Here is a 25,536-nt window from a genome sequence, read left to right as displayed (position 1 = left end):
AGAATTTTTAACAAAATCTGACTCTCCTGTGAAAATTACAATTATTATTTTAAAAATTATGTCCAAAATCCTTAATTTGAAACACTCATCCAAGAATTTTTTAATCAAATGTATTGATATTTAATATGGAAATCACAGATTTATCTTCATAGGCAAACTTGTATAGATTTTTGAAATGCCATCATTTTATAAAGATTATTTGACTATGGCCCTGGCTGGTGTAGCTCAGTGGATTGAGCATCGGCCTGTGAACAAAACAACTGCAGTTCATTTCCCAGTCAGGGCTCATGCCTGGGTTGGAGGCCAGTTCCCAGCAGGGGATGCATGAGAGGCAACCATACATTGACATTTCTCTCCCTCTCTCTTTCCCTTCCCCTCTAAAAATAAATAAATAAAGTCTTTTAGAAATTAAAAAAAAAAAGGCCCTGGCTGATGGAGCTCAGTGGATTGAGCACAGGCCTCCGAACAAGAGGATCGTGGTTCCATTTCCAGTCAGGGCACATGCCTGGTCTGCAGGCAGGTTCCCTGCAGGCCAGTTCCCAGCAGGGGATGCACGAAAAATTTAAAAATTTTTAAAAAGATTATTTCACTATGGAAAGGTAGAAAGCAAAATTATCTATATATCCATGTTATTTCTAAATTAAGGGAAAAGACACACAGAGCCTGAGACCAATGAATGCCTAGCAGTTTATACTGGTGCTGCAGGTGGAAAAGCAGATACCCTGAAGAGGAGATGCCACACACAAAGCTGACATTCTTGCTCCCACTTTTCCGTTCTCCAGTTAAGATGAACTATTTGTCTTCAGCCTGTAAAACTGAAAGGAGTTATTTTTAAACCCTGAAGACTATGTGCAATCCAAGATCATAGCTTTCTAGTCCCATGTTATAGTTATTCCCTTCCAGAAGTAACAAACACATAACTGAAACACGGTACCAATGAAAATGGGCATGGCATACAGACACTGAAACCTGGCCCTGCCCTCTCATGTATTTAAGTGACCTTTCATCCACAAGCCCCTACTCTACAACCTCAAAGAAGAGAGAAATGTTTGTCAGGCTTTGTGATCAGAAACTTAATCACGAACCAAGTCTAGTGTTTTTCGCACTGTGCTCACTCCTGTTCTCAGTCATCCAGGAAGCCTTGTTCATTTTAAGCTATTTTTAATCTTGTGTTTCTTTCAGAGCCATTCTTGTATTTGCCATAACTTTTGTGTCTTCTTTGATTTAAATATTCTTCATCCTTCAGAAGTCACAAACTTCTGTGTATGTTTCATGTATTAGTTTTTGAGGATTTTATTGCTCCCCAATAAAATGTCAAGCTCTTCTATGTATATTTTGAGTAGGATCCATAGCATCTAATATCTTATTTTTCATCATTCTTATAATGATTAGTTTATGGATAACCATCTTAAAGTAGGCAACCATCTAGACGTTATGAAACTTTTATTTATATTCTATATATTTTAAAATACAATATCATGCATGTGCATATTTTAAAATAACACTGTGGTCTTCTGGTAATTACTATTTTTTAAAAAATTACCTTTTAGAGAAATGGTATTTTGAATATCATTACTACAAAATTATTTTATGGTACATTTCCAAAGGACAAGTTTTTCTTATGTAAACAATAAATTATTCAAGTCTATTAAGGAAATGTTTATAATCAAAAGTAGTTTCTATATGGAAGTTTTAACTTTGCAATTATCAAAATAAAATAATAGCCCTGGCTGGTGTGGCTCAGTGGATTGAGTGCCAACCTGCAAACCAAAGTGTTACTGGTTCAGTTCCCAATCAGGTCACATTGCCTGGGTTGCTAGTCAGGTGCCCAGTAGGGGGTGCATGAGAGGCAACCATACACTGATGTTTCTCTAACTCTCCTTTCTTACCCCTATCTCTAAAAATAAATAAATAAACATTTTTAAAAGTAAATAAAATAATAAGTATTAACATTTAAATCTTATTGTTCATAAACAAAAATTGTTAATATTTACTAACTGCTATTAAGGTGCTATATTCTGAGCTAAATACTTTATGTTCTGTTTCACTTGATGTTTATTATTATCCAGCAATGACTGTTATCCCTCTATAAGCAATAAAATTAAGTATTAAGAGGTTAACTTACCCATTGATATAAGTGGCTGAGGCTAAACCCCACATAAAGCTGATGAAAAAGCCGTTCTTAAAAACTGTGCTCTATAGATATAAAACCTAAACCAAAGTATCTCTAAACTCTTAGAAAACATAAACAATGTTTCCTCTCTGAGTTACTTACACACTGGTATGTTTAAAACAAATAAATTAATTCTAATGTTCAAGGTCCAGGAAGCAAAATTTTAACATCAAATGCTGAATTTTAATTTTATCAAATTTACCAAAGAAAATATATGTCTTCACTGTATCTATAACACATTCTGCTATCAATTTATTAGTTATTTTAGGGCAAAAGTCTTAAAATGTCAACTGTTGATATAAGTACAGACACATTTGTATGCATTTCTCTTCATATTAACCTCCTGCTCTTTGTACTTGAGTTGATTCATATGTATTTGAGTCGATTCATATGTATACACCAGAGACAGCGCTGGTACACACCTCCATAGAAGCAGAAACCTAGTAGGCAGGTAATGAAGCCTATATTGAAGATTATGAATTAGTCTCGAGAATCAGTTCAGACCACCCACTGGCCAATTATCATCAGAAAGACTGTTTTTCTTAAATTAAATAGTTTATTGACATGTAATACATATGCTATACAGTTTACACATTTAAAGTGTACAGTTCAATGATTTTTATTATATTCACAGATAAGCATGTAGGGGAGGGAGAAAAGTCCTCTTCTTAAGCTTTTAAAGCAGGACTTGACACAAGACCAGATTAAGGAGAGAAAAACCAATTTAATACATGCCCAAGGGAGAATTACAATCTGATTCTCAGATCATAAAAAAAATTAGGCTCACCGAGATGGTCAAACCAGGTACCTTTTACACCTGTTAGCCAAAGAAACACTAAATGTGTGATGAATTAACAAAACAGAAAATTTATTGCTTATTACAAAGGAATCTAAGCAAGGTTTGAATATTCCTTTGTGAGGAGTCTAAACAAAGTTTGGGTTTAGATAGTAAATTAGTAAAGGTGGTACAAGATTTGTTTACACAAGCTTTCCAACTCTAAATTCTTTAAACTATTGTGATAAGTTTGTGTCTCAGCCTTTAGGAGCAAGGAGGACACCAAACACATGGGGGGTTGTTTTTGCCTGTAGGGAGACAGAGAATTCGGAGCTTTCTTATTTTAAATATAGTTTCTTAAGTAACTTTAGTTCAGAGTAATCACTATGCCATTATAGGATATCTTGAGTGCACTACCCTGGACCTGACATACGCAACTATCACTTCAGTCTGTTTTAGAACATAGTCATCAACTCAGAAAATAACATAACGGATGCAAACAGTTTGGTGGTCCAGGAACTTAGGGTCCACGACCCACTGTGCATTCTTGGCTTCCCACAAGAAACAATTCAAACTTGAGCCAGCATAGAGTTTCAAGTCAAAGCAAGTTCATGTGAGACACTGAGACAGAGAGTGGATTACTCCACAGATGGAGCTGCCCTTCTTCAACACATTTGCTTCCTTTATTGAGGTTCATTTAATTTGGGGCAGGGTATTCAATGAGTGGGGATACTCAGAATCCTTCCAGGAAAATGAGTGGATGTTTCGCAGAGGAGCTCCATTGCCATTCTGTGCCTTTCCATGGGCTTTCTGTTTCCAATCATGATAGTGTGGAGTGTCACCTTTAGTGTGCTCATGTGTTAAAATGGATACACAATGGGGCTAGGAGTTGCCATTAGGTTAAATTAGTTGTCATATGTTAGACTGAGCTGGTCTCTGCCAGTTCTAACCTATAAAACTGCTTTCTTCCTTGGGTGACCTCCTGCACCCAGCCTATCATTCCTACTCTGCTTATGTCTATCTAAATGCCTACTAAATCTATAAGGTATAATCAGCAAAGGGGGTCATAAAGCATAGCCAACACCTCAGTTTTCCTTGGAGTCTGCAAAATAAACTAGTTCCACAAGTTTTGTGGTGAAATAGACAATTCTAAGATTCAGTTCCTCAGGTACAGAGAGTCAGAGTTTAAACTGCAAAGCGGCCTGTTTACTTCAGCATGGTCAGAGACCAAACTGCAGAAGCGTCCCGATACATAGTGTTAAATTATGACAGTAGGATCCTCAGCAGCTAAGTGTGGGATTCAAATAGATTAAGGACGGTTTCCTATATTATATCAGGTAGTCTTCTTTTAGTCTTCTCTTTCACACCTGCGTACTGGGTTCTTAATTCTAAATAGTGTGTTTTTATCTGTTCATAAGTATCTTCCTTACTCTAAATGAATATATACTGGTATGGTCTATGCTTTTTTTTATCCTTGGAAACCCAGAATATAGTTGATTGATTGATTGGAATAATAAAAATAATGGACTGAACAGATTTATTTTGTAAGATTTCTGATGTTCTAAAAATACTCTGAGTTTGAATTTCACAGTTATACTAGCAAAAATCATTATATAGAGTCCTAATGCTTTAGATAGGACTTCATATCCAAGCTCCTATAAAACTATAAAATTAATTATGCTTTGTAAACCGACTATTAAAAACTGAGTAATATAGGTTTTAATATTTTGAGGCTACCATTAGATGTCAGTTGACATTCCCTAACCTTGATTTTACACCGGCACAGCAGAGGTCAGGTAGTTCACTTATCCTGTAAACCCCTGAGTCACAAAGCCTGGGCAAAGGACAAGTTGAGGAAAAGATGGTAAAGGAAAGCCTGCCCTAACTCTGCAGACTTTACACTCAGAGAGTGAAGTAGAAATTGATAAAACTGGGATGTAAATAGGGTCTGGCTAGCCATCTATGCAGTAGGTTGGAGTGTCCACTTGATATGCCAAGCTTGCCTGTTTGGTTCTTAATGAGGGCATATGTAAGAAACAAGCAATGAATGCATAGATAAGTGGAAGAACAAAGTGATCTTTCTTTGTCTCTCTCTCTTTTCCTCTTTCTAAAAAAATCAGCACCTAAAATTTTTTCAAAAAATGTATAACAGTTAAAATTGTGATGTAAGTAAACATAAATCACAGCTATGTTTCAGTGCAATGGAAATTAATTACTTTAAGTAAGGAGATGGTAAAGATGGGACCCATCAGTTAAAATCTTGAATATGAGTAGGAGTTTACCAGCTTAAGAGTAAAGGAAAAATATTTCCATGGCAGAATGGGCAGCATATGTTGAACTCCTTTAATGATCAGACTGATGAAGGTGGAGAGTGAGCAGCAGAGGGAAGCTGAGGTCACATGACAGAGGGCTGTTAAAAGGTTTCATATTTTAATATAAGTATAAGGGAAATCCTATTATCTGTTTTGAACAGAATGAGTCACATTATTTGATTTCTTCCCAGAAAATCTTGAGTTTCCCATTTAGATCCAGACCTAAATTTAATTAACTCTAATGGAGCTGGACTGCTCTCACATTTCATCCAATAAATGAAAGTACTGTGATTTTGTTGCCAGTGGAAATGGGGTCCTTGTAGTGTTGCAAGAAAAGCATTTCCAGGACCCACATGGGAGGACAGAGCTTTAGTGGAAAATTCTATTGAATTGTAGCAAACATAAAAGACTGTCCTAGGTTCAGCATCCTGCCATGGAAAAAGTTCGGTTTTGTCTTCATCAAGCTCAGAACAAAAGCCGAGATCCAGAAATTTTGTGCCATTGATTCAAGCGCTATCAGAGTTTACTCCAGACCAGCCTTTTTACCCATCGGGTTCACTTAGTCTATGTCCTTGCTGTGCTTTGGCTGCTCCTGTGCTCAGGCCCATGCTTGGAGGCCTGCCCATCTGCTGCAGGCCCCAGGCAGCTGCTAGGTCTGCTTGCGTTATTTATCTCGGGCTTTGAAAACCAGAAACTTTTTCATATAAACCAATCAATTTCCCAATTCTTTGCAGGCTTGCATTGAATCCTCCCTCTAATCTATCCATTTCCTAGAGCTTCTGGGGTTTGTGTCCCTTATGCAATCTGATTTTTTCCCAGGTCTCACTGACAGGCTTTTATGGTCACCATCCTGATTCCTACCGCACATGCCCCACAGCAGAAGCACCTGCCTCTGCACCATCTTGACTTTTACTGCACGTGTCTGTACTTCCCCATTATTGTTCTATTCCTCCTTCTTCAGAGTTTAGGCAAAGGGTCTGGTTATACCCTGGGGATATGGGAAAGCTGACCCTTTCTCTCTATAGAAAGGAGAGAATAGTATTAATCTTCGAGGCAGGGTGTGCTGTGATCCCCTAGGGAGTGTGTGAAGCTGTAGTTTCCTGGTAGCTTAAGCTTCTTAATGTCTATGTCTTTTTGCTTCTTTCCTTTATTAATATCTAGCTACCTATGATAACAATTTTGTTACAATTTTTATCTCCTGAGTTTTGTCTTAAATTTTTCTATCTAATTAACTATAAATTCAGTTTCTAAAATTAGTTTAAAATTTTTCTCAGAGCTCTGAATGCCCGATTTAAAAAAATAAAAATAGGACCTGGCTGCTGTGGCTCAGTGGATTGAGTGCTAGACTGTGAACCAAAAAGTCCTGGTTTGATTCCCAGTCAGGGCACAGACTGGGATTGCAGGCCAGGTCTCCTCCAGTGTGAGGAATGTGACAGGCAACCAATCAAAATGTTTTTCTCACACATTGGTGTTTTTCTCCCTCTTTCTCCCTTCCTCCCCCTTTCTCTAAAAATAAATAAATAATCTAAAACTAAAAATTAAAAAATTAAATTAAAATTAAAAAATATTATCTTTGAGTATAAACCATAGAGATTTTAGGAAATCTTTATGTATAAAAGAAAAACATGGAAAAAATAAGGGTTAGTTATATTTTGTCATCAAGAGATAGTCATAAATCTGGCTGTTGAGAGAAGAATGAGTTGCTGAGGTGGCCCTGAAAAACTTGCTATCTCAACTGCATTTTTTCTAGACAGATCCCAGGGAGAGATTTCCAATTTTCTTCCTATGGCAACATGAATTAAAAACCTAAATACTAAGAAAATCTTTTGATCAATAATTCAAGGAGAGAAAACTGTGAAAAACAAAAAAGCTGAAGGAAAATACTCTAAAGACAACTAGACAGACAAGACTGATATAAATAGTATTACTGTCTACCTTAAAATTCTGGATGATCTTGTTTTCTCTTTCTACGTTACCTAAAACTTCTTTAATGAATGATTTGATAGGCTTTTTCTTTTAAGAAAGGAAAATGTGTTTTTAAAGTACTTTCCAATTTCTAGGTATGTCTAGAAACCCTCAGTGACAACTTCCTAGCTCCAACAGCAACAAACAAATTCTACAATTTAAAAAATATGTAATTTGTTGATTTTATAAAAAGTAGAAGGAAGAACGTGAGGAAAAACACATTTTTATGACAGAGAAACATAAGTCGGTTGCCTCCTATATGCGCCCTGGCTGCGGGATCAAAGATGCAGCCTAAGTATGTGCTCTGAGCAGAAATTGAACCCACAGCATTTTGGTGTTTGGGATGATGCTCCAACCAACTGAGACACACTGGTCAGGGGGGCAATTTTTTTAACAGAACAGTTTTAGGCTTGGGAGATCTTTAGGCTTTAATTATTGACTCCCTGACTTATTCAACAAACATTTCAAGATAATAAAGATATTCCATATGAGGCAGGCATTTTGGGGGCAGGGTCAGTAACCGACTATGGGATCTTGGCTTCAAGCAGGAAAGAATCAAATTCAAGACAGCATAGTGCTAAAGGGAAAAGTGAGTTTATTAGTGAGTAGTGAGGCAGAGAATGGGCTAACCCACAGACAGAGCAGCCCCTTTTATTGGACTTCGCTGCCTTTAACGAGGCTTGTTTGATTGAAGATATAGCATTCAATGAGGGGGAGGAATATTCAGAATGTTTCAAGGAAAGGGTAAAGTCTTCTTGGTAGAGCTCCTTTGGCCATTTTGTGACCTTTTATGGACTTTTTGTTTTCTCTCAGGGCAGTATAGGGTGTGTCATTTAATATGCTAATGTATTACAATGAGTGTATAGTGAGGTTAGGGGTTACCATTAGGTGAAATTAGTCACAATATTAGATGGAGCTGATCTCTGCTTGTTCTAAGCCGAAAATTTACTGGAGGTTGGTTTTTCCATCTGCTTATCAGTTATAGCCTCTTTGACTCACGCTTTGTCTCTTATACACTGGATTATATCAGTGGAAAAAACAAATTACAAAAAAGTCAGTGCCCTTATGGAATACTTACTTTTTAGTTCAGGATACATGAAGGAGGAAGAAAACAAGTAATAAGTGTAAATAATGAATAAAAAATAACAGGTTAGACACTGATAAGGATAATGGAAAATAATAGAACAGAATATAGGGTATTGGGAACTTGGAATCCGAACTAGTAAATATTAAGGATCTTAGAACAGATAAGTCTTCACTTATTTACCATTTAGTGCCATGTGATTTTACTCATAAATCTTAATTGATAAATGGCATGGGGGAGAGAAACAAAATTTCCTCTACTACCAAGGTTCTTCTGGCTGGTCTAATAATCAAACAGACATGAGACAGATTAACAAAAGAAAAAAAAACAAATTTAATACATATATGTGTATGGGAACTCCATGTACATGAGAGAATCAGAAACCCTCACATGCAAGAAAAGCTTAGAAGTAGAGAGGGGGATGAGTTATATAAGATATCCTGAGCTAGAAATGAGGTAATGTACCCGGGACCTTCAAAAGGTCATCGTGAGATGTTAAGAACACAAGTTTAGTAAACAGAAGTCTGTTCTTCTCTATAGATAGTTCAAAAGAGCTGCTCTTTGGTAATCCCTTGTTATGAGCAAGGCCTCTGATTTAAGTTCTTCTAGGTGGTTCAAGGGAGGGACAGAAGTTTCTCTTGAGCTTGTGGTTAAAGTTGCCTTTAGCTCAAAATAATCTGCAACCCCCAGAGGCACATCTTGTGGTGACTCTTTTTGAGCCCACACAACTGAACAATAATAATAAGGATAACTACTTTTTATTAAGTATTTCTGTGTTCTAATTAAGCACTCACTTCCATCCAATTGTCAGTCACAAAATACTCTCCCTTTTATCAGATGAGAGATCATAAACATTGCTTGTCAGGCACACACAGAGTATAAAGCAAAGACAGACTTAGGAACCAGAGACTTATGCCAGGGACTTCTCACTGAGTTGGTGAGGGTGGGTGGGTAAGTGCTGAGCTGATGGAAAATAGTGAGAAAATGTTAACTGAGTCATGGGTTTGAATTTCAAATTGAGCAAGACAATTTTCAATATTTTGCTTTTCATATTTCTTCTTAATATTCCAGAACAATAAAGAACTACTTGCCAAGGAAAAGCTGTAAACCACTTATTTTCCTAAGAACTACTGCCTATCTTATATTTAAGTATTTTGGCAATTTAGTGTTCAAAATAGGCATCCATGGAGGAAAAATATCTGTTATAAAATAATTTATTGTCTTTGGGAAAAAAAAGTGGCTTAGGAGGTATACTTATTTTGAAAATAGGGAAACCCTAGTGGAATTTAGATAATCTTTTCAACTGAACTATCTTAAATGTGCTATACAGGATGGGACAAAAGTAGGTTTTCAGTTATTTATATGGTAAATAATATAATTAATAATATACCAATAAACTCTGTGTTTCACATACTCACAACTGTAAGTCTACTTTTGCCCCATTGTATGCTTCTTTTCTATAAGACATTTTACTCTTTAATGCACTTACTTGATTTTCCAACTATTGTTTTCAACTGTCTCAACTCTGTAATATATAAACAATGTTTCTGAAGTTATTTCATGGATTTATTTTATTGCGTTCTACATAAGAGTGGCTAACTTATTTTTGTTTCCTTTTTTCATATTTCATTTGCTCAATTAGAAAAAAATGCCGCAACATCCTTGCAATTTTGTTTTATTCTGTTATTGTGTTTTTACTGAAAAATGGATCTGATACTAATTAAGAACATGCAGACGATGACTTTCCCATCTGGCATGTGCACACTCTGCTTTTGTGTGTCCATTCAGGCCAGTAGAGGCTCTCTTGTCATTCAGCACACAGAAGGTTCTGCGCTCAGTCAAGAGCATAGAACAACTTAATCATGTGGTAGAAACACATGTTTATCTGGTATTTGAGCCCTAAATAGAAATTTCTACAACAGACAGTATTGCTATTCATTTTTAAAAATGACTATTTAACATATCACCATTCTTTATTTGAAAAATAAAAACTTTCAAAGTCACTTGTTATTAAATGTTGGATTTCACAATGAAATTCTGAATAAGTAGATAAGTGTCTTGGAAGTACTTTCTACATAGTGAAGAAATTCCACAAGTTTATTTGAATTTTATGTAGTATCCCTTAATATACTATTCATAGCATGTATAGTTTTTAACTAAACACTGTATTATTTTTTAGATTAAAAACACAATATATTATTTTCTTTTTTTCAGGGGGGAGCGGAACATAACATTCCAGTTGTCATTTCAAAAATCTCCAAGGAGCAAAGAGGTAAAGTGTTGAGAGAATTATACAGTAGCCATTCCTTTGTAACCCATTGTTATTGAAGAATAATATGATATTTAAGAATCATAAATTAGTATGTCATTGTCTAGCTAATTAGTATTTGATTGATCAGCTTCCCCAAGATCAGGCAGTAAGTGACTGAGTCTGATTCCTGAGTCTATGCCCTTTATTATTCCAAGGAAGGACTTCATGAAAGATAAGAGAACATATAACTGTGTACAGATTAGGGAGTGTATAACTTTTCAATTGTTTCTTTAAACAAACATACAAACATATGTAATGAGAACAAGTCACATCAAGTATAAGCAATTTTAAATATATATTATTGGGTTAGCCAAAAAGTCATTTAGGTTTTGTTGTGTTTTTTTTTTTCACAAAAGACACATTTTTCATTTTCACCAATAACTTTACTGATTTGAACATTTTTTTTCAGGTTGTCTATCTCTCCCTTTTGGCTTCTAGTGGATAGAAGTCTTGGGTGCTGCTAAACATCTTCCAATGCATAAGACAGCCCCACAACAAAGAATTGTTTGGCCAAGAAATTAGTAGTACCGAGAAACTCCACAAACCACTTTTTTTTTAAGATTTTATTTATTTATTTATCTTTAGAGGGGAAGGAGAGAGGGAGAGAAACATCAATGTATGGTTGCCTTTTGTGCGTCCCCTGCTGGGAGTTGGCCTGCAGGGAACTGGCCTGCAACCCAGGCATGTGCCCTGACTGGGAATCGAACTGCGATCCTCTGGTTCGCAGGCCCGTGCTCAATCCACTGAGCTACACCAGCCAGGGCTAACAAACCACTTTTGGCACTTATGCTGAGTCACAGCACCTTCTCCATAAACTGCACAAATCTTTTTATGTGTTTAGTTGCATTTTTATCTTTCTTAAATTAATAAAACATAATATGCTATACATGTTATGTATTTTCTTCCTTCAATATTAAAATGGCTACAAAAAGTCACCAGTTTTGATAAGTTTCTAAATGCACACTGACATGACAGCTGTCACATTGCAATCTAACAAAATTGTTTCAAATGATGTTAAAGACAACTAAGTGCTAGTAGGGCCACTGTATAGAAAAAAAATGAACTTTTTGGACAACCCAATATTTTCAGTTCCTATGTGCAATTTAACTCAACTAACCTTTCACATATTTTATCTAGGGAAAATAATAAAGATAACTAAAGAATACTAAAGTGACTAAAATGACTGAAATGTATAAGATAAACAAATGTTTAAAAATAAATTTGAAGCTGATTCAATGATTGATGAATTGAATGTTTACATCTAAACTTTTTCATACACACCTTAAAATCATACTGTCTGAGAAAATTTAGTCATTCATGCAGAAGGCAGGCTATTTTTTAACAACTGTAAAATCTGAAATAGAACTAAATAGAAATATCTCAGTTTGTGTTTCAATATTTGGGCTGCATCACACGATTACTTTTGTATTTCCACTCCTTGTACATCTTTTAAGGTAACATCCACATAAAACTTTCTTTTTGGGTTTTGAGTTTAATTTTAAAAACTCATCTGTATGAGAAAAGTAGTTGATGTGTGATCGAATGTCCTTTTTCATTTATAGCGGAACTTTCGGGCTTGCTCTTTATTGGGGATGCAATTCTACAGGTATACTTTTACTATTATTATTCTATGTCAACCAAAACACAAAATCACTTATAATATATCACATAAAACTGTGCTTTTCTTTCATTGCAGATAAATGGAATTAATGTGAGAAAATGCAGGCATGAAGAAGTGGTGAGGTTTCTTTACTCTTTCTTGATATCATGATTTCCCCCACGTATGAATGACATTTTAGTACATTGCTAATTCTGTTTAATTTCTTTATTAAAAAAGATATAACATTGTTATAATGTACTATCATATTTATAAAGGATATCTTGATAATTGTTTTTTTTTTCATATTAGAAACAGATGAGGAGTACTGCCCAAAGAAATACTTAAAAATGGTTATTTGTTATGCTTTTTCTGTTTTTCTATTAATCTCTACCAATTAATGCCCACTAAAGTATACCTCTGCATAAATTGCATCTTTAAATTTTTGCAAGTGTTTAAAAGCTTATGAACAATAGCCTTTTATTGTTCATAAAATAAATAAATATAAGATTTATTCCTGTAAATTCACAGACAGTAGCAGGGGCAGTTGGACGATCATATTGTTACAGAAAATGAAGCGACCAGACACTGAGGGTTCAGGAGCATGATCTTTATTACATGCACGGGCCCAGAGGAGAGTGATCTCCAAATTCTGAGCCCTGAACAAAGAGTTCTTGGGGTTAATATAGTCTGCAGGGTCTTCCTGTCTACGTGGTAAAGCGGGTTACAGAAGCGGAATGCAGAAGTTATGTCTTTTTCCTTATTTGGAGATATCTGAGGTGCTGTGTCTCTCTATGGCTGCGTGGCAGAAGCAGGTTACAGAAGCAGATGTGGAAGTTAGATCTCCCTACGCGGCATTCTTAGGCTAGTGGAAGGGGCTTTCCCCTATCAATATAAAGACTATGTGTATTGTGTATGTGTGTGTGAGAGAGAGAGAATTTAAAGGAGCTTAATCTCAAGGCAAACAGTTTCAACACTAATCAGAATGGTCATTAGTTTTTTTACTGTGGTATTTTTTTGGATTTTGGTAAATTTCAGGATCTGAAACCCTGACCTCAGATACTCAAATCTACTCTATTTAGGTGGGCCCAGGAATTTGGATTTAAACAGTCAACTCAAGTGGTTCCATTGTAGGTGGCTTTTAAATTATACTTTGAGAGAAACTAGAAGGTTGAGAAGCTTCTGTTGGGGATGATGAGGTGGAATAAATATTGTACAGNGCCTGGCTTTCCCCCTCGCAGGGCGAAGTCAGTCTTAGCTAAGGCTGCCCCAGGAGAATTTGGGGTTAAATGCCAGCCATTATGCTGTATGACCTGACACAGGAACCGCAGGTTGGGGCCCAATCTTGCTCCGTCGGTTTTTCACCCGTGGAGCCACAGACACAATCACTCTCAGACACTCAGAAGTTAAACATTCCCTCCCTGACTGAGGGTCTGATGATCGGACTCCCTAGTCTGGATCCTGGTTCAAGTCTGAAGGGGGGACTCAGCCTCCCTTCCTGGTCTCGGGTCTGGTCCCCAGGGCACTTACCAATACTGATCCGGCGCCTTCCAATATATCGTGGTCCGAAGCCCTCACTTCCTGTTTGGAGCAGTGGGTCGGCATGCAGTGCCCCAACTGGTCGGGGCCTAAGAAATCTCAGGGCACGTGCTCCTCCGGTCCCCAGTCGGGCCACTGGTCGCTTGGCCCACCCTGTCCAACCGGCAGCAAGTCGGCCCAAATTTATGCAAGGTTGCTTCCCGGTCAGGGAACCAAGTGTTACAGAAAATGAAGGGACCAGACACCGAGGGTTCAGGAGCACGATCTTTATTACGTGCACGGGCCCAGAGGAGAGTGATCTCCAAATTCTGAGCCCCGAGCAGTGGCAGAGGTCTTTCTTTTATACTCCTGTCTTTCTTCTTAGGCTACATGGCAGAAGCAGGCTACAGAAGCAGATGTGGAAGTTAGATCTCCCTACGTGGCATTCTTAGGCTAGTGGTAGGGGGCTTTCCCCTATCACTCCCACAAAGAGTTACACCTGCCAGTTACTGACTGCCATTGTTAGTCTGGGCAGGTATGGCCCTGTGATATAGGGGAACCACCTCCCAGCTATAGGTTAAACTCATGCCCATCTCCCTGGCTCCTGCGGCCTCCAACAGCTACTCAACACATCTGTGAAGCTAGTCAGCTGTTACTGATACGCAAAGTAACTTTCAATGGCTCTCCTCTGCTTCTNATTTAAAGGAGCTTAATCTCAAGGCAAACAGTTTCAACACTAATCAGAATGGTCATTAGTTTTTTTACTGTGGTATTTTTTTGGATTTTGGTAAATTTCAGGATCTGAAACCCTGACCTCAGATACTCAAATCTACTCTATTTAGGTGGGCCCAGGAATTTGGATTTAAACAGTCAACTCAAGTGGTTCCATTGTAGGTGGCTTTTAAACTATACTTTGAGAGAAACTAGAAGGTTGAGAAGCTTCTGTTGGGGATGATGAGGTGGAATAAATATTGTACAGAAAGAAATAGGATAGTATTAGAGACTTTGGAAAATATTTGTCATGCTTGATATTTTTTACTGTTATTCAGTTACACTTGTCCCAGTTTTTCTTCATTGTTCTCCCTTGTCCCACATAACCCTGTACCCCACTCCCTCAGTCAGTCCCCACCTTATTGTCCAGTACTATGGATCTTTTATATGTGTCCCTTGACTAGACCCTTCCTCTTCTTTCCCCTGTTTTCCCTCTCCCTCCTTCCCTCTGGTCATTGTCAGTTTGTTCCTTATTTCCATGTCTCTGGTTCTATTTTGTTCATTTGTTTGTTTTCTTTAGTAGGTGAGATCATATGGTATTTTTCTTTTACCACCTGGCTTATTTCACTTAGCATAATGCTCTCCATATCCATCTATGCTGTCTTGAAGGGTAGGAGTTACTTCTTTCTTTCTGCTGTATAGTATTCCATTGTGTAAATGTACTGCATTTTTTTGATCCACTCATTTACTTATGGTCCCTTAGGCTGTTAAATAACATTTGTAGAATTTCTACATCAGTTCACATGGGCAAGTATAGAGGAGAAATTATGTTTAAAACTTTACACTTGAGGGTCAAACAAAATGAAAAATCCTATAACCCTTTTGCTTCTTAGAACTCAGAGTTTATTTTTTCGATTACACTGCCCCTCTGCTAAAAGCAATCTGAAAAACTCTCTGATATATGTACATATTTTAACTTCAAAGAAGCAACCTGAAGTGTCTGTGAAAAGCCATATTTCCACAAGTGGTGATCTTAGAGAGGATTCTTGATTATGAGCACTTGGAATAATTAATCAGGATTCATTAGCATTCATCATTATCCATACTTTGTTTTCTTAAAAATCTTACTTGGCCACCCCTATTGCCACTCTATTGTGGACTTTATGTAAAATATACGTATATCAAGTCTCAAGTTTCCTATAAATATATACAGAGAAAATATTGTTTTAGATAAGTGAGTGAACAGCATAGCAAACAACACTGTGCAGATTTATGTTAATTTTAAATATTGTTCTTTATTAAATTTATTCAGGTAACATTGGCTAATAAGATATAGTTTTCAAATACATCATCTGCATATTGTACTGTGCATTTACCACCCCAAATCAAGTTTCCTTACAGTAGCATTTATCCCTGTTTTACATCTTCTACTTCCATCCACCCCCTCTGGCAGTCACCCAACTGGTATCTATAATCTGTGTCCCTGAGTCTTTTTTTTTTGCCTTTGCTTAATCCCTTAATCTTTTTCACCCAGTCCCCAATCCCCTTCCCTCTGACAATTGTCAGTCCATTCTATGTATCCATGAGTTTTTCCTGGACTTTGGTTGCTAATTTATTTTATCAGATTCCACATACAATTGAAATAGTATGGTACTTCTATTTCTCTGACTAGCTGACTTCATTCAGCATAGTACTGTCCAGGTCTATCCATGCTGTCAGAAAGGTAGAATTTCATTCCTTCTTAAAGCTAAGTAGTATTTCATTGTGTAAATGTACCACAGGTTTTTTATCCATTCATCTGCTAATGGGCACTTGAGCTACTGCTTTTAAATCTTGGCTATTGTAAATAACACTGCAATTAACATAAGGGTGCATATATTATTTTGAATAAGTGTTTTGGGTTTCTTTGGATATATTCCCAGAAGTAAAAATGCTGGATCTTAAACAGTTCCATTTCTAGTTTTCTTGAAGTAGCTCTCTATTTTTCACAGTGGCTGCACCAGTCTGCATTCCCACCAACAATGCATGAGGGTTCTTTTTTCTCCACACTCCTGACAACACTTGTTGTTTGTTGATTTGTTGATGATGGCCATTCTGACAAGTGTGGGGTGGTATCTCACATTTTTAATTAGCATTTCAGTGATAATAGGTGACAATGAGCTTCCTTTCAGATGTCTATTGGCCATCTGCATGTCCTCTTTGGAGAAGGGTCTATTCAGGTCCTTTGCTGATTTTTTCATTAGATTTTTTTGGTGTTGTGTTTTATACATTTCTTATAAATTTTAAATATTAAGTCTATATTAGATGTATCATTAGAGAACATGTTCTATTTAGTGGGTTGTCTTTCCATTTTTGCCATGTAAGCAAAGATATTTTAGTCATTTTTTTCAAAAGTACAAAATGAGTTTAAACTCATTATACAGAGAGCAAAACAAGTACATTCTTTTTTAGAACCACATGCTGTTAGATTAAATAGCTTTTGTAATTTTCCCTTCAGAGGCAGTCAGCATGCTTAAGACAAACAGTGATGGACCTTTGAAGAAGCAGATTAATATGGCATGAGAGGCTAGAATGCAGTAATGATGCCATTTCTTAAAGGTGTTCATTCCTTCTCAAAGAAAAGGAACTTAAAATTGCATTGCAAGTTATAGTGGTCCTTCACAATAAACTTTTATTTTCAAGATTCTTACCACCTTTGATATTAATATTCTTAATTTCTATTTTTAACTTTTCAACAGTAATTTGATACTTTTGTCCTCATTATCAATTATCTACACAAATAGACTAACTACATATACCAAGTGGGACTAAGATGTTAATTAAATGTTTAAGAATGGATTTACATGAGCAGAAGAAGCACAAGAATCTCAGAGGATGTAGATGGTCTTTAAGTAGTATGCTGACATACCACATTCCTTATTCCAATCAGTAATTCACATAAACTTTCAAATTCAGAAACCAATTGGGTAGGTATGACTATATATTGTTTGGGCGGGTAAAGTTTCTTTTACTAATTTGCACCACTCATTGATATTTTTAGTAATTCTATATTTGGCTCTATCAGTTTCACTGTTAAGAAGCCTTCAATAGTATAGCTTTTACTTTTGTTTTGAAATTTAAGGTTTAACTTTTTGTAGAAGGGGATCCCCTGGTGTCTATTGTGGGAGCTCTGTAGAATTGTCAATGGAATTATTTATCCAAATACATAGAATTATATTATTGAAACGTTGCATTTCTATGTTTCTGTCTGGGAGTGTAATAAGTCAATTCTGGGCTTCACCCACTCCATACAAGGTGTTCTTCCTAGAAGATTGCTAAGGAAAAGAAGCTCCCAAAGTTTCCTCATTAAGAAAGACTAGGCCCTGGCTGGTGTAGCTCAGTGGATTGAGCGCGGGCCTGCGAACCACACGATCGCAGTTCGATTCCCAGTCAGGGCACATGCCTGGGTTGCAGGCCAGTTCCCGGCAGGGGACACACCAGAGGCAACCATACATTGATATTTCTCCCCCTCTCTCCTTCCCTTCCCCTCTAAAGATAAATAAATAAAATATTTAAAAAAAAAAGAAAGACTAGAACGAGTGCCAAATGCTGCTTAGCATGTGACCCAGTGGGGAGATAGCAGGATACTGGGTATAGAGGAATTTAGCACTGAGAAAAATTGCATACAAATCTTAGCTCTCACCACTAACTAATATTATATTTTTCAGGCAAATAAATTTACTTTTTCTGTTTCCTTCTTAATCATCTATAAAATAAACTAATAATAATTATTTTTATGTCTAATTTTTATTCTGAAATGTAAAGCTCTTCTGAATTAAAATACAGTTGACATACAATATTATAGTAGTTTCAGGTGTAGAACCATGAGATTTCACATTTGTATACCTTACAAAGTGATCACACAAATTCCACTTTCCCTCCATCACAATAGAAAGTTATGTGATATTATTAATATTATTAATATTCCCTGTGTTGTACTTTATATCCCCATGACTAATTTATAAGTTTGTACTTCTTAGTCCCTTAACCATTTTGCCCATGGCCCCACCATCCAGTCCTGTGACAATTATTAATTTTTCTGTATCTAGGGGTCAGTTTGTTTTGTTTGTTCATTTTAGCTTTTTTAGATCCCACACGTAAGTAAGATAATACAGCATTTGTCTTTCTCTGACTTAATTTCACTTAGCGTAACACCCTCTAGATCTATCCATGTTGTGGCAAACAAGTCCTAATTCTTGACTAACGGCACTGATGGCTTGTGAGGTGGCACTCAAAACTTTTGCCATAGCACAGACTAATCTGCTTATTTCTACATTTGAATAGGTTCCCATGGCTGGTATTACAAATATGGATAAAGACACTTATTCATCGAGGCTAAAAAAGGTGTAAATCATTGTTACAATTAGGTGCAAGAGAGAGATCCCATCTAGCCTGGGTCAGGTGGGGCTTCTGAGGCATAAATACCACCAGTCTTCTCCAGCAGCATGGTTCCCCAAAACCATTGCTAGAACTCAGGCATTAACAATCCTTCTGTGTATTAGAAACTACCCAGTGGCCAATTTAATGTGAGATAAGTATAAGATACATCATTGGTGGTGATGCAATTCATCTTCATACCTGCTGAGAGCACAAAACACTTTTTAGTACAGTTAAAAGTTGCACACTCTCTAGCTGGGGCTACACTAGCAACCTCCAAGGAAAACATTTTCCCATCCTTTATAGTCACCACTGGTGCCCAGTTATCCATATCAGAGCAGGCCATTTTCTTTTTGATATGCTCAAACACAGTATAATTTCTAAGGCTTTCCAAGGGAGTACAAACACCTACAATACATGAAGTGAAACTTTGTTCAACATAAGTTCCTCCCGTGAGACAAAAGTCAGGAATATTCAGAATATTTTTGGTAAATATACCCAAATATTTTTATCTCAAGGGGTGAATCAAGAGGTAATGAAAAGATCATAAGTCATTGTTTTCAAAAGATGACTTTCAGGTCTTCATGAGTTATGATGGTCCATTGTTCCTCCAGTGCTTTCTTTATTCTTGTTTAATGAATCCAGGATTTTATTCCTCCCAACTTCACTGCAGTTGGAGAGGTGAGGAATGTGTCCCAAGGTCCAGTTCACTTTTCATCTAGGTGGTTTTCTGGAAATGTTGTCCAAGTCTTGAGTAGCACCTTATCTGCAGTCTCGAAAGAATGTAGCAAACCTATAGGGCAGAGGTCTCTAATACAGGCAAGGTCATTAATTACAGCTAAGTGCTGACTTAAATGTTACACATATTTTTTTTACCTTCACTTCTTGATCTATATACATCTATCCCACCCCAATCGTAACCTGAAATGGTAACCTGTACACAGTTTCACAGGGACTCAACTGAGTCCCACTTCAGGGAGTCACCCTTATCCTGAGCAAGGTAATAGGCAAAGCTTGATGCCAATGGAAATTAGTTTCTTGACATAGCTTGGCTATATTTTTCCTTAAGGTGTGATTCATCTCTACCTTCCCAGAAGCCTGAGGTCTCCATGTTGTGTGGAGTCTTCCACTTGATTCCTAAAATTTACTAACCTTCTGTGTAATTTCTGAGATGAAAGAAGATCTGTTATCACTCTGGATACTTCCAGGGAGGCTAATATGAGGGATTATTTCCTTCAGTAAGGCTTTTACTACTTCCAAGGATTTCTCCATTCTAGTACACTAGGCTTCTACCTGTGGGGGTGCTTCGCCTGCAGAGTCCCCCATCTGCCACAGATGAAAATAAGTTTACCAAGACATCATCTGCTTGGGGAGGAAAGATGGCCAATATCTCAAAAGAGAAGGGCCTTGAGCCTGCTCCTTAATGGGCTTTTATTGGTTATAATTTGCATAGGAATGTAAAGCTCATCAATCATTATCAAGCAGTGATGATCAAACAATAGATAATATTCCCAGAACCAAGAGGACTTATTCTGAATTTGGGTCAGATAGCCAAAGGGCCATAAAACTTTGGGAAACAAACTCATTTCATGAGTTTCATTTCATGGGTGGACCCTTATCATTTAAATAGAGGGTATTCTTAGCAAAGCAGGTTTCACAGGATTTTTTGCATTCTTTTCTTAGGCCTGATTGCCCCAGAAATCCTCCCTTTCTAGCACAGGGCAACACCCATCTCCAGCATTGTTTCATGCTCAAGTCAGGTAGGAGAAGCAAGGTAGCCAAGAAACTAGGAGACTTCTCCCAGGCAGAATGAGGACTCAGGCTATGTGAAAGCTGAGGGGTGAGGGTCCATCACCCCCTTTTTATATAGCCCCCCCCCAAGTTCTTCCCTGGTGGCCCCTGATGTCAAGACCATGCCTGTCTTGCAATCTTACCCCTCATTGGCTAACCAGTCATCTGTCCAAGGCCAAGCACTGTGAAGTAAAGGGGGCAGAGGCAGCACCCTAGCTGGGAAGATAAGCTCTGTCTCCTTAGTGGCTTATGGTCCCCAGGTCTTTTTCTGAGTCTTAGCCATGGAGGGTTACATCTTCTGAAACAAGACAGGTGGTTCCCAACATCTACCCATCCTGAAAAGGTGTCAACAAAGACTAACACATATTTCCACCCTCAGACCCCTGGTATATGAGTAAAGTCTATTTGGCAGCCCTCAAGTGGGCACTATCCTTGGTTTTGTGGTGACCTGTCTTGGAGTTGTTCTCCTGGCACACAACACACCTAGAAATTACTTTCAACATTGCTTTAGAAATTCTGGGACCTGTGAGCCATGGTTTGACATAGGTGGTTTATGAGTTTCTTCTATAATGTGTGGCCTCATGCAAATGCTTCATGACTGGTTCTACTAAATGTTCAGGAAGCAGCATAACTCCTTTCTTATTTTTTTCATCCCCTATCAGTACCTTCTTCATCAAAACTCCAACCCTTAGCTTTATCTAAGTCTGCAGTTGAATATTCAGGGTTACATTGTGACAAGTCTAGGGCAGATATTAAGGGCATTATAAATGCTCCTTTAGCTGCTTCTTTTGCTGCTAGGATCAGCCAGACTATTTCCTCTGGCTGCTTCATTGCCCTCCTTCTGATGCCCTGAGCAGTGCATAACTGCCACCTGTATAGGTACTTGAACAGCCTCATAATTTTAAAATTTCTGCTTTATTTTTCTTCTTCTTTTTATTTGGAGGTTAACAGTTCTTTTTTCATTCCAGATGGAATGATGTGCATGCAAAATTAGGAAAGTGTACTTTGAGTTGGTATACATATTCAGTCTCTTTTTTTGTAACAATTCCAGTGCCCTCAATGTCATCAATTTAGCTTTCTGAGCAGAGGTGCCTGGCGGCAAGGCCTTGGCCTCCACTACTACTTCAAGAGCCACAACCCAGCCTCTCTGTTTCCTTTGTCCATATAACTGTTTCCATCTGCATAGACAGTCCAGTCTGCTGCTTCTAGAGGATGGTCCTAAAAATCAGTTCTACTAAAATGCACTTCATCAATTATCTCAGCACAGTCATGTATTAGTGCAGCTGAGTCAGGCTCCAGGCAAAGAGAGACAGAATTAAACTTATAATTTTGAGCGAGCCATTGGGATTGTTGAGAGGAATGGGTTGGTACCTGCCCATTCTTCCAGCAGTGAGCCACATACTTCTCTTTGCTCCAGCAAGCTCAACACTTGGTGGGGCACACAACTAGTATAGGGTGTCCTATGGAAAACTTTTCTGGTTCCTGTATGAGCTTGCAAGTAGCTGCCACAGCTTTCAAGCAGACTGGCCACACCTGGAAAACAAGATCCAGTTTCCTTGATAAGTGTGCAGTAGGGTGTGGAAGGTTATTAAGCATTTGGGTAAAGACTCCTAGACCAATGCTCTGTCTCTCATGCACGTATAATTGAAAGGGCTTCAGTAGGTTTAGAAACCCCGAGGCCAATGCAGAAGCCAGATATGCCTTCAAAGACTCAAAAGCCTGAGTACACTACTTTGTCCACTCTAAAGGGCTATATTCTGGTCCCTTAACAGCTTCATACAGTGATTTTGCAGTGAGCCCAAAGTTTGGAATCCAAATGCAGCAGTATTTCCAAGAATCCTCTTAACTGTTTCCTAGTATTGGGAGGGTTCCTCTGTGGACTTTTGTTGCACAGCCTGCACTATATTCAGACTGTTCTTCTTAGGGACAACATTCCTCATTCCCTGAAGGATGAACCTCTTATAATGCTCTAGGAAAGGAAGGACATTTCTATTAGGGCCCCATTTAGTCTCAGTTAAAAGTATTGTCTTAGTAGGGTTGAGAGCCCCATCTGGATTTTCTTGGTATATTCTCCGAGCCTCTTTATTTGCCTTATCCAACACCAGCCTCTGCTCATCCCTCACAAGCAAAATATTTAATAAGGCTTGTATGTCTGCCCAATTGGGATGATGATTGGAAGAAACTGATGCAATCAAAGCAGTCATTTAAGTAGGATTATCCCTTTAAGAAGGATTTGAACTTTTCCAGCTTAACAGATCTGATGTAGAAAACATTATGTGCCCAATAATATCCGGCAGGCTGGCCCTCTGGGCCTACTCCTACTGGAAGTGTCCAAAAACAATACTGCCCTGCCTCAGTAGGGGCTTGTCCTCCACCAAATTTGGTTCTCTGATGGGTTTGAGACAGCAATACCAGTACAGGCACACATTCCCCATTTCCCTTAGCAGATTAGATCCCCCTGGCTGGAGAGGCCTGGGAGCTCTGACTGCTCACAGTAGTCATAATATCTAGATCTCCCTGGTCCCTCTCCTCTCAGCTTCTGCTGTCTTTCACATGCAAATTTCCTTTTACCTGAACCATTAGCTTGTTTCCTTTCAATTCTGCACCTTTATCATATAAACTCATAAAAAAAAAAAAAACTTCTAGGTAAGGCATTTTGTCCCACTTCCCTAATTTTTGACAAAACAAACAAACAAAAAAACTCTAGTTACACTATAATAGAATGATTTATAGACTCACTCAATGGCCAGTGCTCTCCTGAGTCTAGATTATCCAATACATAAGCCAAACAGTATTACAATAAAAGTGCATTAGCTCTAGTCATATGTTTATAAGCATAAGTCAACCAATTAGCCAGAACTGGCCCCAATAGGCTGTTATCTGGAATGGAGGCTTTTTCTCCCATTTAACCAGACAGAGCTCCATAAAACAGGTGATACCTTAACCAAATCAGATGTCTTCTCCCAGACAGGGCCCTGTAAACCAAAAACTTACCTTAACCAGATGACCTAAATTATGACCCGGCATTATAACCTGAGCCAGAAAGTGCAATGATTCAATCAAATGTGATAAACAATGAAGAGTTCCAGGATTGAGGGAGTGAGAGGGAGAGTCCCCAAGTGAAATCACTTTGCAGCTGCTTGGGAATCTCCAAATCGAAACTCCTGAAGCAGCCATTGGGACTCATGCCAAATACCCAGACTTACCTGAGAGTCCCAAAGTCTGCCTCAGAATGCAGTTGCCAGAATATGATACTGGAAAAAAGCAAGCATTCATACTGCTTGTTGGGTTATATACTGAACCCAACAAGTAGAGACAGAGATTGAATCTTTATGGGCACTTTATTTACATGGCCAGCAATCTGAGAAGATGGTGGATTTATACCCTAATGGACCGTCGTATATTTTCTTTAAGCTAGTCTTTTAATAACAGAGAACAAAGTGCAGTGAGGGGTTTTGAAATTCAGGAAAAATTAAATAAAAATCTGCAGCATTCTTGTGCCTGGCTGTTAGCTGTCTCCAGGCTGGAAGGTAGGCTTCTCTCCCTCCATGGAACACAGTGGCTGGGATGTCTCCAGCTGTGTCCCAGGAGGTGGTCTGCTCTCCCTCCCGGGAGTGCTGAGCCATAGTACCTGCAGTTCCTGAAACAACAGCTTTAACACATGCATTACCTACTAGGCTTATTAACTATTTACTAAAATTGTCCAACTCTTGGGTCCCCATCAAAAAAAACAAGACTCCTACATATATTGCTTACATGAGACTCCAAATTGATAAATACACAGAGACAGAAAATAAAGGAACAAAAAAAATATTTCATGAAAACAGAAATGAAGAAATACAGAGAAGCTGGGATAGCAATACTTATATCAGACAAAAAGACTAAAACAAAGGCTATATAACAAGAGACAAAGAAGGACCCAGCTATTCTTCAGATAAGTGCCCAGAAGTGGAACAATTAAAACAATATATGCACCTCTATGTTCACTGCTGCATTATTTACAAAAGCCAAGTTATTGAAACAACCTAGATATTCACACTAGATGAATGGATAGAGAAGTTGGTGGGTGTGTGTGCACATGCACATAACACATGGGAATATTACACAGCCTTGAAAAAGAGATGGATCTAATCATAATTTTTTAAGGATTTAGTGAAATGTGTAAAAAAATCCTAACAGAGATCTGGCAACTAAGAAAACACTTTACATTATCTTATTCCATCAAATAATATTGCTTCACACACTAGCACTCTTCTTATTGTCCCTAGTGGCCACTGTTATGTGGTGTTGAAAAGTGTCTTGTGATCCATTCTAGACCCTGAGAGATCACAGAACACAAAGAAAACTCATGATGATGCTACTCCACATCCCAAGCTTCTGCCACTTACAGTCAGGAATCAGATTAGGCACCTGTGACTGGTATGGCAGAGCTCTCTGGAAAATGAGGGCACCTTGCTCATTCTAGGAGTGTGCCTCTTTTTATTTTTGATGTAAATGTGTTTTGTAGTCCATTACTTGTGTCACCAAAACACAAGTCCATAATGTACCTTTGTTTTTTTAAGGAAAGCTAAATTTATTGCCATTGCTGGTATTAAGATTCTCTCTACTTTCTTTAACTTACCAGTGAGCCCTAGACACGCTAGGTGGTTGTCATTTCTTTCCTGTTTTGTTTTATAATTTACTTTCATTTTTTAAAAAATATATACATCTTTTATTTTTCAATTAGAATTGACATACAAAATTATATCAGTTCCAGGTGTACAACACAATGATACAGAATTTATATAACTTTCAAAGTGATCACCCCAATAACTATAGTACCCATTTGATGCCATATATAATTAACATATGATTGATTATATTTCCTGTACTTTACAACCCCA

The 25,536-nt window shown here is 37.7% G+C and overlaps 1 protein-coding gene across 1 annotated transcript in view; it reads left to right on the top strand.

Annotated features, from left to right (window-relative positions):
- LOC118977063 (gamma-1-syntrophin-like) overlaps window positions 1-25,536 on the top strand; it is a 263,268-nt gene that overhangs the window by 64,828 nt on the left and 172,904 nt on the right. Inside the window, exons 4-6 of the mRNA XM_037031825.1 lie at window positions 10,524-10,581; window positions 12,183-12,226; window positions 12,317-12,358. Coding sequence (XP_036887720.1) covers window positions 10,524-10,581; window positions 12,183-12,226; window positions 12,317-12,358 — 144 coding nt within the window. The remainder of the gene's footprint in view (window positions 1-10,523; window positions 10,582-12,182; window positions 12,227-12,316; window positions 12,359-25,536) is intronic.

Source organism: Sturnira hondurensis, unplaced genomic scaffold (assembly GCF_014824575.4).
Source record: "Sturnira hondurensis isolate 20B ecotype Veracruz unplaced genomic scaffold, ASM1482457v3 Scaffold0021209, whole genome shotgun sequence".
NCBI classification, from domain to species: domain Eukaryota; kingdom Metazoa; phylum Chordata; class Mammalia; order Chiroptera; family Phyllostomidae; genus Sturnira; species Sturnira hondurensis.
The sequence above is the reverse complement of the archived record's forward strand: the minus strand, read 5'-3'. Positions and strand labels throughout refer to the sequence as shown.